The sequence below is a fragment of the Myotis lucifugus genome, unplaced genomic scaffold (genome assembly GCF_000147115.1).
Source record: "Myotis lucifugus unplaced genomic scaffold, Myoluc2.0 scaffold_192, whole genome shotgun sequence".
NCBI lineage: Eukaryota > Metazoa > Chordata > Mammalia > Chiroptera > Vespertilionidae > Myotis > Myotis lucifugus.
Genome location: NW_005871240.1, coordinates 1,409,330 through 1,425,076, shown reverse-complemented (window position 1 = coordinate 1,425,076; position 15,747 = coordinate 1,409,330). Strand labels below are relative to the sequence as shown.

At 38.6% G+C, this 15,747-nt stretch overlaps 1 protein-coding gene across 1 annotated transcript in view; it reads right to left on the bottom strand.

The window, feature by feature from the left end:
- The window catches only part of CFAP47 (cilia and flagella associated protein 47), a 425,326-nt gene that overhangs the window by 293,111 nt on the left and 116,468 nt on the right, over nucleotides 1-15,747 (bottom strand). Inside the window, 2 exon segments of the mRNA XM_014462850.1 lie at nucleotides 1,455-1,667; nucleotides 3,754-3,949. Of these exon segments, the coding sequence (XP_014318336.1) occupies nucleotides 1,455-1,667; nucleotides 3,754-3,949 (409 nt within the window).

The window sequence follows — 15,747 nt, the reverse complement described above, 5'->3', positions numbered from 1 at the left end:
GACTCTGGTATTATATGTTACATAGTATACTAATCCTATCTAATAATTGAGGGAATATGCTAATTGACCTTCATGCCATCACAAAGATGGTGGCAGCCACAGCCAATAAGGAGGGAATATGCTAATTGACTGTCCCGCCCTCAAATATTGTGGTTCCCATAGCCAATAAGGAGGGAATATGCTAATTGACTGTCCCGCCCTCAAATATTGTGGTTCCCATAGCCATTAAGGAGGGAATATGCTAATTGACTGCCATGCCCTCAGAGATGGCGGCACCCACAGTCACAAGATAGTGGCGCCCAGTCCCCTCAGCCCCGCCAGGGTGGCAGGCCTTGGCGTGCGCCTGCCTCCAGAGTCCCCCAGTCCCCTCAGCCCCCCAGCCACCCAGGGCCGGCCCGAGGCACAGGCAAACCTCAGACGGCAGCTTCCCAGGTGCCCAGGGCTGGCCCAAGGGGCAGGCAAGCATTGGCTATCGGCTGTCCAGCCGCCCAGGGCCAGCCCGAGGTACAAGCAAGCCTTGGACGAGGCCCCCCGAGGCTCAGGTAACCAGTGCCAGCCGAGGCTTGCACTGCTGGCAGTGGCAGCAGCAGAGGTGTGATGGGCCGTCCCCTTCCCCTGATCGCCGGGTCACCTCCCGCCCCTGAGGGCTCCCAGACTGTGAGAGGGGGCAGGCCAGGCTGAGGGACCCCCCCCTCCACTGCATGAATTTTCATGCATCGGGCCTCTAGTAATACATATTATGATATAGTAATAATCCCACTAAAAGTTAAAAAAGTATCACATAGAATAAGAATATTGACATAAATCTTTAGTGTACAATTCACTCCAAAGCTACTTCTCACAACAAACATTTTTAACAAATTTTACTGCTGTACACATTAGCCTTTTTTCACTGGTAAATGAAATCATCTCAGGGTATAATGTAAAAGGGGGATATCTGGTCCTAAAAGGTAAGAAATTAAAAAATATGATTCCACCAAGTTGTATTTGACTTTCTCTGAGCCTGTTAAAGCAACATGAAATAATCAACATTTTAGAAACTCATTATACTGATGTTTCTCTCTTTCATTTAATACTTATTTAACATTTGCTTTGTGGCAATTCCTGTCCAATTACTCAATAAGTATTAACTTAATAAATTTTTCATGATTAAGGATGAGATTGGTTATCCTCATTTTATAGATGAGGAAACTGAGAGCCGCAGAAGACTAAGTAACTTCACCAAAATCAACAGAGCCAGGATTCAAACCCACGCAGCCTAGTTGTATACATTACACTGGTGACCACTAGTTTCTCATGAGAGCAACGCTGCATTTGGAACTTTTAAAATATTGTTATGTCCAAAATCATTATTTTAGATGTCTCTCCTTGACTGTTTTACAATAGCGTAAAATAGTATAACCCTTTTCCTCTTTACTGTCAGAAACAAAAGAATCTATAATTAAATATCTTACCTGCAATCTCTGTCATCACAGAAAAGAACATTAGTGACAATTGTCAGAGGTTTAGATGATTTGAAGCTAAAGCGGCAGATGAGCTCAGTGTTAATTCCATCAAGAGAGGCTTCAATGACTGTGCCTTTTGGAAAACTCACAGTAAGAGGGTGATCCTCTTCATCAATACCAAGAAGCTGTGCTGGGGGAATCACAACCTTTATACTTGATTCTCTGTTTGAAATTTAAAAAAAAATTAGCTCAATGCATGCAAGTAATTAGCTTTATATGTGTTTTCCTCTGTTTGGGGATTATTAGAGAAATTAAAACAAATATTTATAATATCTTGGACACTTATTAAAGATATTTTGTATAATCTTTTATTTTCTGGTCATAATATGATTTATAATGTTATTTTAATAAAGAACCACATAAGATGATCAAAAGTTCCTTTTGTCCTCTAAAGATTAAAAAGAGAAGGTTAAAACACCTGATTAAATACAATGTGTTTTTCACCACAGCCAGGATATAAGTAGTATTGCCCTTAAATATATCCTGACAAAAATTTACCAAAAATTACTTTAATAGCTAGAGCTTTCTCACATGTAGACTAAATATTAACAGATTAATATACACACATAATTTCTTTTTAAATATGGATACTCTTAAGCACTATACACATATATAATGAATATTTTTAAATCATTACTAAAAAATGTCACTTAATGTTCACATATTTCACTATATATCTCTAAATTATTCAGCCAATCTAAAATGTTTGTAATTTTGAATAACATAGTATGTAGTATTCACTTTTAAATCTAATTAATACTTGATAACTTTTGGTGATCTATATTATTTAACCATATTAGTTTGTTTTATTTTATTATATGTGTAGACTCCTATAGCAAATATGAAGTGTTAACAAATGGGAATCATATTTATAATGTTTTAATTAGAATGAAGATTATTCAGATAATTAACTGGCAAAAGTAAGAAAGATCTCAACTTGACAAAATTAAACCAATATGGTTAATTGCATAAAACATGAAAAAGTAATTTATAAATCAGGCTTGAATCATATTCTGTCGCTAATTATCTAAGTGTCACTGGATAAGTTATTAATGCTGTTGATTTTATTGTACCATATTTGGCTCAACTTTTGACTTGAGATCATTTTTAAATTGATACATTTATACATTAATTCCAAAGTTGAAAGACTAAAAATATTAATTTATATATTAGATAAAGTTTTGTAATAAATAATGCATTTTAGCACAAAGTAATTTTTTCAATATATTTTTATTGATTTTAGAGAGGAAGAGAGAGAGAGATAGAAACATCAATGATGAGAGAGAATCACTGATCAGCTGCCTCCTGCACGCCCCCTACTGGGGATCAAGCTCGCAACCCAGGCACGTGCCCTTGGCCAGAATCAAACCTGGGACCCTTCAGTCCGCAGGCCGACGCTCTATCCACTGAGCAAAACCAGCTAGGGCAGCACAAAATAATTTAAGCCACTTTTATTTCCTATTTGAGCAACCGAGGTTAGTTTCTACTTATAAGATAGGGTCTTGAAAGAACAACAAATCCTAAAGTTGTCAAGTTAAAGTTTAACTATACTCTCTCATGAAATGGCATTTAGACCAAGCTCCATAGCATAAGTAAGCACTCATTATATCTTGCAGGCCAAGCTGAGAAACTAAAAGTTGTCCTATGCTTTCCAACTTGAATAATTTTCATTTATTGTCAACCATTACATCTCTGTCATCATTATATATATAATTTTTTTTTTAAAGAGCTGAGAGTGATCCCTGCCAACAGCCAGCAAGAAAATGGTGTCTTAGTCCTACAACTACAAGGATAAATTCTGCCAACAACCAGGGAGCTTGGAAGAGGACTGAGCCTCAGATGAAGACTGTCGCCCATCCCATGATTTCTATCTATTGAGACCATGAGCAGTGGACACAGTCAAACTGACCCGGACTCCTGACCCAAAGAAATTCTGAGATAACAAATTCATGTTTGAAGGCACTACGTTTGTGTAAATTTGTCACACAGCAATAGAAAACCAATGCCCTGAGTTTTTAAGCTTGTTTCTTACACCATAAAGACAGGCATAACAATAATTCTTACAAAAAAATTAAATGACTAACTGTGAGGTAACTAAGTGGGCTTTTTTGTAATTTAACTTAAATGTACAGTTAAATATTTTAATAGTTCCAACTATAGAAACAAGTTAGACATTGTCATGACTCATAACAAATACAAACAAAAAAGCACACGAAGAAAGTATGGTAAATTCACATGAAGCATTTACCTGTAATAACTCTGAGGTAAAACGTTGACATCCATCACACTTGCTACATCCAAAGGAACAGGGATGAAATACATGAATTCACGGTCAAATGATAACTTGGGCAACTTTAGCTCTCCAATCAGATGTAACATTTGGTAGCAAACTGGACTGTTATTTAAACGTACAGGTACATTAGCTGTGTATTTTACAGCGTGAGCTAATGAAAAAAAATTAAATATTTTAGACTACTTCACACATACACAAAAAAACACATTTAAGTAGTTTAAGACTTACTAAATATTAAAATGTACTATGAAGTTACAGCTCAATTGAGCAGAATAGATTATCCAGAAACTGGATTTCTCCTGCCAAGGAACTTAAGACATGTAATGAGGAGCTGTTGAAATAAAAATCTTCCAAAGTGAACTCTGTCTAAAAATAGACCAAATCTCCTTAAAGTGGATTTTCATTATTATGGGAAAACGCATCTAACTGAGGAAACAGTGCAACAGGACTTCTTTTTTCACTGTTTCCTATGCCTTAATAGGAGCTACCCTTTAGTACATGCATTATGAAAATGAGGTCAGATAATTGCTATAAGGATTTCAGGGGACTACTGGGAAATGGTTGTGCTGAGATGAAAGGAATGTGCTTTCTCCCACATTTTAAGTTTATGAAAGGCTGCCAGGGTCGACTGCCTAATTTTACTTGGTAGGAAAACAGGAAATTCCCATGTGGCAGCTCACTATGAGGAAAGGCAATCTGTGTTGGAGAAAAGGGATCAGCATAGGAGGCTGCAGGTTAGTCCTGGAGGACAGGTTCCATCACAGCAAGTTGCCAATGCCCTTTAGACCTAAGCCCCCAAATATAGGTCTCAAAGTATTAGTGTAAGCAGCTAGTTAGATATTAATGAAAGAGAAGGGAGCAGATATCTAATTAAACAAGATTGACTAGGAAGCTAGAATTTCCAGATACCCCAGGGGATTGCAGCATTACTCTGCCAAGGGGATAAACATCTTGTTTCCCTCAGTGGGCAGGAAGCACTGACTTTCCAATCTCCCCAGGGGACAATGGCCCATTCTGATAGATTGTCAGGTGGAAGGAGAACAAGTAAAGGGGAAATTCCTCTGTTGCGGGATGCCCAGTAGAGACCAAGATGGCATAGAGAGAAGTCCTTCTACTATAAGGCATGTGCAATAGAAGCGAAGATGGCACAGGGGAGAGCCCAGCATAAGCCCACAAAGAGCCAGGAAAGAGACTGTTTAGTTTGAAAGAAAACCTGCTCTTTCCAAAACTGGAGATAATATAATGGACGCTTAACCAAGGCCTGGGTTTTGTTTGTTTGCCCACTCATTCATACACTCTCTCTTCACAGCATCTGTGCGGGCTTAGCAGCCACGCTGAGCCCAAGTGCAGCACAGGTTGTGACCCAAATGCAGACTTGGGGTGGATGTGCAGATGGGGAAAATGAGACACAGAGAAGTTCTGCATCTCTGGGCCCTGATCCTCATGGGCTTGGTGAGGACAAGGGCATGTCTGTGGCCCAAGAGACTGGAGTTATTCCATAGTGAGACATTTCTGAGCCATCTGGTTGTGGATGAGACACCAGGCACCTGGGGTCAGTCCTGTATTTTTCTCCAATAAATCTTACCACTATACCTCATTCTCCTATGCATGGATCCCTGAAATGCTTTTCTTGTTACTCCATGTAAGAAACTGCATCATCAGGAGGAAAATGTGATCTGGTGAGTATGATTTCAATATATAATCTTAGAATTCAAGAACTGGACACCAGAGTGGCCTGGCAGGGATCGGGGCCATTAAGGGTATCACCAGGGCAGAGAATAATAGTGTTCTGGATGATGCAGACCTATGTTCAAAAGTGACATCATTGTGAACCATAACCAAAAGCAATGGACTCACTGAACTGATCAAACCCACTAGTTCTCAATGTACTGGATGCCTTTATGTGTTCAAATAAGCCCTTTACATGTCCAAATAGTCTGGAGTCCTTGGAAAGTAGGAAGTGGCTGAAGAGGGTCGGGAATAGGGACTTCCTATTAACAATGACAGACGACTACTAGTAAAGACTTTGTGCAAATATAAGAGATTGTATCCGCACCTTGAGTTGATAAAATAAGTTTTAAAATTTTATGCATTTAAAGCATTGTAAATCTATAGGGAAAGGGTAGTATCATTTAATGAATCTGATATTAAAATTATTTTGGAGGGAACTAACATTAATTTCAGAGTTAGGTAAGGTTTTAAGACTTATTGAATTCTGAATTTTAAATGGGCTATTTTGAGATTATTTTTAGGTTTCAGACCTGTTAAAGGTTTTCTGGGGTAATACAGAAGGGGCTCCATTTGTAACCTAAAACTACTGGGGATTCAATGACACTTTTTTTTGAGCACAGATATGCCTTTTCTCCCATCCAAGATGTAAATTATATAAACTTGTTACAGGCATGTTTGTTTGTTTTTAACAATTAAGTTGGGATCCTAACAAGGGAACCCCAGATTTGATTGTTTGGGCTCAGCTCCATACAGAAGGAAAAGTCAAATGGAAATGTTTCCTATTTCCTTCTCGATTGTCCAGTCTATTACATCTCGATATAAATGTTGATACGGACATAGAAGGAAAGTTCTGTATATAAATACAAATAGAAGCTTTAGCTGAACTAGCTATTTCTTTCAAGACCCGACACAGTAGAAACTGAGAAGACAGAAATATATAATGATACCTCATTAAAAATAAACTTCAGAAAGCAGAAAATATTTGATTTTTTTCTATTATATTTTCAGAGTTCTAAGCAGAGGTAATAAATGATGAAACATTTTTTAGACCTACTAATCACAGAATCCTATGTACTTTTTCTCACACATAAAACTAAAGCTATTATGCAATGCCATGCTAACAAATATAAGCGAGACATCAAGTTAATGCAACACAGTGCTAACAGGATATTATTTTTTTAAATATATTTTATTGATTTTTTACAGAGAAGAAGGGAGAGGGATAGAGAGCCAGAAACATTGATGAGAGAGAAACACCGATCAGCTGCCTCCTGCACACTCCCTACTGGTATGTGCCCGCAACCAAGGTACATGCCCTGGACCAGAATCGAACCTGGGACCCTTGAGTCCACAGGCCGACGCTCCGTCCACTGAGCCAAACTGGCTAGGGCCTAACAGGATATTATTGAGAGAAAATACATAGCTCAAGGAACTCTCTATAAAAGCTATAATAGGTTCTTATCCTGCCTTTTTATTGATCACATAGCTAGTTGTGGGTATTTTATTTAGATTTCAACATGTATAAAACATAGTGTGCTGAAATTTCTGAAGCAAGTGTTTTACTGAGAAAGTGTGCTCAGGAGGAACTCGTAGGCAAAGGGGGAAGCAGAACAGGACCAGGCAAGAGGCTATGAAAAGTTGTGGTTTTAGAATCCAGATTTAACCTGATCATACAGGGAGCTCTGAGATGTGAATTCAACAGAGATTGTCCCACAGGAGGGAGGGGGCTGGGCCACCTGCGGTAGTGGTGGTGATAAAGCTTAAATTCCTGGCATCTTCCTTCAGCCAGGGGGACAGACATAACCTATTAGGAGTCAACACCCACAACTGAGAAATGGATAGAAAAACCCAGTCATGAGAATCTGCATAGGCTCAAACAACATATACAACAGAATACAATCTAATGTTGATTCATAAGTAAGAATAATAAGGAAGAATAAAAGGTAAGTTACTATAACACATTAAAAAAAGAAATATAGTTTGGAAATGGCATTTGCTATGCTTTAGTTATGGCATTTAACTAAATAAACATATGCTGTAAATTAGAGACAAATACCAATACAGACTTTCTCAAAAACAGGAAAAAAAACCTTATAGCTTATTATTTTTAAGCACTTAGCCGCTGCTCCTTTGTTCTGGTCTGTTTAAAAAAGCTAGCTGTTGCCGGATCAGTGTGGCTCAGTTGTTGAGCGTCGATCCAGGCACCAAGAAGTTGAAGATTCGATTCCTGATCAGGGCACATACCCAAGTTGCTGGCTCGATCCCCAGTAGGAGGTGTGCAGGAGGCAAGTGATCCATGTTTCTCTCTCATCAATGTTTCTATCTTTCTCTCCCTCTCCCTTCTTCTCTCTCTAAAAGTCAATATAAAAAAGAAGAAACTACTTGTCAATATCCTTACTTCATTAATCTCATTATCAGGAAAGTTCTGTGTTGTTATGCAGCAGGGATTCTCATGCAGATAATTTTTTTTAGCACCTTTAAACTGATTTTTTTGTAATTTATTGATTTTTATTAAATCTTTATTGTTAAAAGTATTACATATGTCCTTCTCTTTTCCACAATTGACCTCTTCTAGCCCATCCCCTCCCTCTACCCCAGGCCTTCACCACTCTATTGTCTGGGTCCATGGGTCATGAATATATGCATACAATTCTTTGGTTGATCTCTTCCCACCCAACCACCCTCTCTCTGAGATTCCTCAGTCTATTCCATGCTTCTATGTCTCTGGATCTATTTTGTTCATCAATTTATTTTGTTCATTAGATTCCACTTTAATGAGATCATAAGATACTTGTCTTTCTCTGACTGGGTTATTTTGCTTAGCTTAATACTCTCCAGGTCCCTCTATACTGGCTCAAAGGGTAAGAGTTTTTACAGCTGCACAGTATTTCATGGTGTAAATGTACCATGGCTTTTTTATCCACTCATCTACTGATGGGCACTCAGGCTGTTTCCAGATATAAGCTATTATAAATTGTACTGTTATTAACATAGGGGTGCATACATTCTTTCTGATTGGTGTTTCGAGTTTCTTAGGATATATTCCTATAAGTGGGATCACTGAGTAGAAAGGCAGTTCCATATTTAATTTTTTGAGGAAATTCCATACTGTTTTCCATAATGGCTGCATGAGTATGCATTCCCACCAGCAGTGTACTAGGGTTCCCTGTTCTCCACATCCTCCCTAGCACATAACATTTGTTGTTTCATCGATGGTAGCCATTCTGACAGGTGTGAGGTGATACTTCATGGTCATTTAAATTTGCATTTCTCTGATGATCAGTGACTTTGAGCATTTTCTCATGTCTTTTAGTCATCTGTATGCCCATTTGGATAAGTGTTTATTTAGGTCCTTTACCCATTGTTTAATTGGATTCCTTGTCTTCCTTTGTTAAGTTGTATGAGTTCCTTATATATTTTGGATATTAACACTTTATCAAATGTATCATTGCCAAATATTTTCTCCCATACAGTGCGATCCCTTTTCATTTTGTTGATGGTTTCTTTTGCTGTGCAGAAGTTTTTAATTTTGATGTAGTCCCATTTGTTTATTTTCTCCTTAATTTCCTTTGCCCTTGGAGATGTATCCTCAAACATATTGCTAGGAGAGATGTCTGAGATTTTGCTGCCTATGGTTTCTTCTGAGATTTTTATGGTTTCACAACTTACATTTAAGTCTTTTATCCATTTTAAGTTTCTTCTTGTGTATGGTGTAAGTTGGTGGAATAGTTTTATTTTTTTGCATGTATCTTTCCAATTTTCCCAACACTGTCTTGACTTCATTGTATGCTCTTGCCTCCTTTGTCAAACATTAATTGCGTGTAATGGCTTGGATCAACTTCTGTGTTCTCTGTTCTGTTCCATTGATTTGTATGTCTGTTTTTGTGCCAGTACCAGGGTGTTTAGATTACAGTGGCTTTAAGTATAACTTGATATTTGGTACTGTGATAGCGCCAACATTGTTCTAACTTCTCAAGATTGCTGCAGCAAGTCAGGCACTTTTTTGGTTCCATATAAATTTTTGAAGTATTTGTTCTAGGACTGTGAAATATGCTGCTGGTATTTTAATAGAAATTGCATTGAATCTAATGATTAATATAATTAACATCATTAAAATGTCTTTAGGGTTTTCTATGTACAATATCATGTCATCTGTGAACAATGAGAGTTTGGGTACCTTTTATGTTCTTCCTCTTTTCTGATAAGTGTAGCTAGGACTTCCAGTACTTTGTTGAATTAGAAGTGGTGATAGCGGACATCCCTGTTCCTGTTCTTAGGGGAAATGGTTTTAGTTTTTCCTATTGAGTATGATGTTGGCTGTAGATTTGTCATATATGGCTTTTATTATGTTGAGGTATGATCCCTCTATTCCCACTTTGGTGAGAGTTTTTATCAGAAATAGGTGTTGGATTTTGTTGAATTATTTTTTCTGTGTCTATTGATATGATCATGTGAGTTTTCTTTTTCAATGTGTTTATGTGATGTATCACATTTATTAATTTGCAAATATTGTAACAGCCTTCCATCCCTGGAAAAATCCCACTTGGTCATGGTGTATGATCTTTTATATTGCTGCATCCTATTTGCTATCATTTGGTTGAGGATTTTCACCTATATTTTCATCAGGGATATTGGCCTATAATTCTCTCTCTTTGTAGTGTCTTTATCTGGTTTTGGAATTAGGATAATGCTAGCCTCATAAGAAGAGGTTGGAAGTGTTCATTCCTCTTGGATTTTTTGGAATAGTTTAAGGAGTACAGATGTTAGTTCTTCTTTGAATGTTTGGTAAAACTCCCCTGTGAAGCTGTCTGGATCAGTGCTTTTGTTTGTTGGCAGTATTTTGATTACTGCTTCAATTTTATCAGTTGTTATTGCCCTATTCAGGTTTTCTGATTCATTTTTGGGAGACTGCATTTTTCTAAGAAATTGTCCACTTCATCCACATTGCTCATCTTGTTGGCATATAGTTGTTGATAGTATTTTCTTTCAATCCTTTGTATTTCTGTAGTATCAGTTGTTACTTCACTACTTTTGTTTCTGGTTTTATTTATTTGTATCCTCTCTCTTTGTTTATTGATGAGTCTGAGTAATGGTTCATCATTCTTTTTTATTTTTTCAAAGAACCAGCTCTTGCTTTCATTGGTCTTTGTATTTTTTTAGTATCTATGTCATTTATTTCTGCTCTGATCTTTATTATGTCCTTCCTTCTATTTACACTGGGCCTTTCTTGTTCTCTTTCTACTTCTTTAAGTTGTAGGGTTAAATGGCTTATTATTAATTTTTTTTTTTAGGTAGGTCTGTAGTGCTATCCACTTCCATCTCAAAACTGCTTTTGCTGTGTCCCAGAGATTAAGTTGTTTTGTGCTCATTTACATTTGTTTCCAGGAAGGTTCTGGTTTCTTTCTTGACCTAATTTGTGGTCCATTCATTGTTTAATAACATGCTATTAATCCTCCATATGTTTTCATATTTTTTATTGTTTTTACTGTAGTTGATTTCTGATTTCATGCCATTGTGATCTGAGATGCTTGATATGATTTCAATCCTCTTGAACTTGAAGAGACTTGTTTTGTGTCATAACATATGGTCTATCTTTGAGAATAACCCATGTACACTTGAGAAGAATGTATATTCTACAGCTTTAGGGTGAAATGTTTTATAAATCTCAATTAAATCCATCTAATCCAGTGTGTCATCTAGAGTCACTGTTTCCTTGTTAATTTTTTGTCTGAAAGATATATCCAGTGAAGTCAGTTGGGTGTAAAAGTCCCCTACTATGACTGTATTGCTGACTATCTCTCTCTTAAGTCCTCTAGAAGTTTTAAACACACACACACATACACATACACACACACACATATATATATATACTAGAGGCCCAGTGCACGAAATTCATGCACTGGGGGGTGGGGTCCCTCAGCCCAGGTTGCCCTCTCTCACAGTCCGGGAGCCCTCAGGGGATGTCCTACTGATGGCTTAGGCCCGCTTCCTGTGGGGAGCAGGCCTAAGCCGAAGTCTGGCCACAGAGGCTTGGAGCAGGCACCCCGTGTGTGTGTGTGTGTGTGTGTGTGTGTGTGTGTGTCTGCTCGGGGCCTGCCCCCAGCCGCGCCACAGAGGCTCGGAGCAGGCACCCTGTGTGTGTGTGTGTGTGTGTGTGTGTGTCCTCTGGGGGCCTGCCCCCAGCCCTGTCAGAGGCTGGGAGCAGGCGCTGTGTGTGTGTGTGTATCCACTGAGGGCCTGCCCCCAGCCACACTGTAGAGGCTCGGAGAAGGGGCCCCTCTGTGTTGATCTCTCAGGCTCGGGCAGAGCTTGGCCCCTCCTCCTGAGCTGGTCATGACTGTGATGGAGTCTCAACCTCATTTGCATATTACAGATATATATATCTTTAGGTGCTCCTATATTGGGTGCATATATGTTTACCAGGATTATATCCTCTTGTTGAATCATTCCCGTTATTATTATGTAGTGACCTATATTATCTCTTGTGATGGCCTTCATTTTAAACTGTATTTTTTCAGATATGAATGTTGCTACACCAACTTTTCTTCATTTCCACTTGCATGGAAAAACAATTTTTTCTATTCCTTCACTCTCATGCTGTGTGAGTCTTTTGTTCTGAGGTGGGTCTCTTGGAGACAGCATATATTTGGATCATGTTTTCATATCCATTCAGCTACCATATGTCTTTTGGAGAATTTAATCAATTTACATTTAAGATTATTATTGATATGTACTTATTTATTGCCATTTTAATTTTTTATGCCTATGGTTCTTTCTCTCTATATTTCTTCTCATTACAGCAGTCCCTGTAGCATTTCTTACAGTACTGGTTTAGTGGTGATAAACTCCTTAAGCCTCTTGTTGTCTGGGAAGCTCTTTATTTCATCTTGCTGGATATAGTAATCCTGGTTTCAGATCCTTGCTTTCCATTACCTTGAATACTTCATGCCATTTCCTTCTGGCCTATAGAGTTTCTGATAAAAAATCAGCTGACAGCCTCATGGGAGCTACTTGGTAGATAACAAATTGTTTTTCTCTGGCTGCCTTAAGACTCTTTCATTTTTGACATTTTAATTATGATGTGTCTGAGCATGGACCTGTTTTTGTTCTTCTTGCTTGGGATTCTCTGTGCCTTCTGAATTTGTGTGACTTTTTCCTTCACTAGGTGAGGGAAGTTTTCTGCAACTATTTCCACAAACACATACTCTATAACTTTCTCACTTTCTTCCCCATCTGTCACTCCTATGATGTGAGTATTATTACGTTTCATAGTGAACCATAGCTCTCTTTCGCTGTTCTGTTTTTTAATTGTTTTTTTCCTTTTAATTTCTCTGATTGAGTTATTTTTTCTACCCTGTCTTTTAATTTACTGATCTCATTCTCAGCTTCCCTTAACCTGCTGTGTATTCCTTCCAATGTGTTCTTCATTAGTACTATGTCACTCTTCATTTCCAACTGGTCATTTTTCATAATTACTATATCTTTTCTCAAGCTATTCAGAATCCTTGTCATCATTATTTTGAACTCTATACCTGGTAAATTTCTTATCTCCATTTTGTTTAACATTTCTTTTGGAGAATTATCTTGTTCTTTCATTTGGGGCTTGGTTTTTAGTTTCCCCATTTTGGCTGCCTCTTCAGTATGTGTCTATGTATTTGGTAGATCTGCTATGACTCCCAAACTGTAGTGCAAAACAATGTCAGAAGCAATTTGTGACTGACCCTGAGTACCCTGTTTGGAGACATCAGCAATCCACAGCTTGTGGCTCCCTCTGCTGGGGTGGGTGCCTTTGGAAGGGACCCAGATAGGCACCAGGTTCTGCTTTTCCTAGCCCCAGCCCAGAAGGAGATCAGGCAAAGACTTAAAGCCTCCAAATATCTGCCTCTGCCTCAAGTCTGCTTGTTATTCATCTTGATTAGCCTCAGGCTATTGACCACAGAGTAGGGCAAGAGGTCTTCCAACAGGGTGGGGCAACTGCTTCCCCCCTGGCAAAAACCACCTGGGTAGCAAAGGTCCATTGGACAAATATATCCTCCATAGTTTCAGGGAATGATTCTGCATAAGAAACCGGGTGGCTGCCCTCTGAGCTCCAACCCTAGATCCCCCAATTCTGGCTTATCATCACATAGCTATAGTCCACTCTTCCCTACCTCTTTTGAAGCCCAAGGTGAGTGGCTGCACATGAAATTTTGTGAGTTGGCCCTTTAAGAGGGTGCCTGCATTTCCAGCCCTCTCTCCCTGACAGACAACCCTGCTTCTTTTCACAGCCAGATGCTATGTGGGCACCTTTCTCAGTTCTGGTGCTCTGGGCTGGGGAGCCCAGCTTGGAGATTAGACCCAAGAGTTCTCAGAGGGAACCACCCACAGCTGAGATAACTGTCCAGAACTTCATCTGCTGTTTGTAGCTCTTTCACACTTCCATCCTTCCTACCAGTCTCCATGAGGTCTCCAATTTCTGTCCTTGGTTATCATGGTTCTTTCCAGTTAGTCTTCAGTAGATTTTTCAGAGTAGTTTTCCTGTATTTTAGCTTTATTTCCAGTTTGGTCCTGGGAGAATATCAGTGTAGCTTCCACTTACTCCACCATCATTTTGGAATAGAGAATTTTCTATCCAATATGCATCCTGGGTGCAGACTTGGGAAACACTGAAGATATTTACATGAAATCAAAAACAAGCTTACCCAAGGGGAGTGTGAGTCTAGCCACATAAATTAGATTCATGAATAGTGATTCAGATTCAGAGGGAATTGGAAACTTACTTAGAGACTCATGTGAGTCATATATACTATCACATCCCAGCCTCCATCCCTGTGGCAGTCAAAGGAAAAGAAAATAAAGGAGGTGTAAAAAGTAAAAACCACCTCACTAAAACTCTTTAAAGTCCTGAGAATAGAAGGCAGCTGTGCTCACTGACCAGTATAACAGGGTCTAGCCACAGTACGATCCTTTAATGTGCTGTTGAATTTAGTTTATTAGTATCGTTTTTTTCAATTAATTAATTAGGTAATTTTTTTCCAGTTTGCTAGTATTTTCTTGAAGATTTTTACCTCTATGCTTATCAAGGCTATTGGCCTTAGTTTATTTTCACATCATCTATTTGTCCAGAATTTGTATCAAAGTAATGCTTTCTTCATAAAATAAGTTTGAAAGTGCTTCCTCCTCTTCAGTTTTTGAGAAGATTTTTGAGAACATTGGTTTTACTTTAAAGATTTGGTAGAATTCTCCAGTGAAGCCATTTGGTTCTGGGCTATTCTTTGTTGAGAAATTTTTAATGCTGATTCAATCTTCTTACTAGTCACAGGTATTTTCAGCCCATAATTTTTAGAAGATATTTTAGAAATAAACAAATGCTTCCATTTTTAACAAGAAAGGTAAGAATCAAACACTCAAATACCTAAAGTAAGTTACAAGTATACATTAAATATTTTCAGGTGATGTTTACAAAATCTGAAAATCCAGTCCTCCATGTATTGTTGTTTGAAATAGGTTCCTTCATGGAGTTGCAAGAAAAGCATTTGGGGAGCCATATATGGGAGGATGAGATATAGTGTAATATTTATTGGAATAGGAATAAAAGACTGCCCCCAGGTTCCCAGTATCTCATCTCCATCCATCCTGCTATGGAAGAAGCCAAGTCTTATCTTTATCAAGCCCAGAAGAAAGGCCAGGATCCACACATTCTGTGCTATTGGTTCAGTCCAGTTCAGTCTCTGTCCCCATTTGGCTAGCTTAACTTCTGTTTCTTATTGTGCTCTGGCTGGTATTATATTGCCATACTCGGTACCCAGGCTCATGTTTGTAGCCCACTTGGAGCCCTTGGAGAGGCATACCTGCACTTGGGCCCAATGCAACAGCTAGGCCCACATGGCTGCTACAGAGAGAGAACAGGTGAAAGCACGGGTGAACAGACCCATGTTACCAGGAGAGAGAGAGAGAGAGCTTCCCTTTGTCAGGCTCTTATCATATTATCTTGGGCTTGGAAAGGACCAGACTCTCTTTCAACTAACCAATCAATATGCCAATCCTTTGCAGGCTTGTGCTGGACCCTCCTCCTAACCAATCCATTTCCTAAATCATCTAGGGTTTTGTGTTCCTTATATATTCCAATCCTTTTCCCAGATTAGACACTTTCCCTCTATAGTTGCTATCATGGCTCCTACTGCACATGCCTCATAGTAGAAGAAACTCCCCATGTGATATCTTGGTTTCTACTGAGCA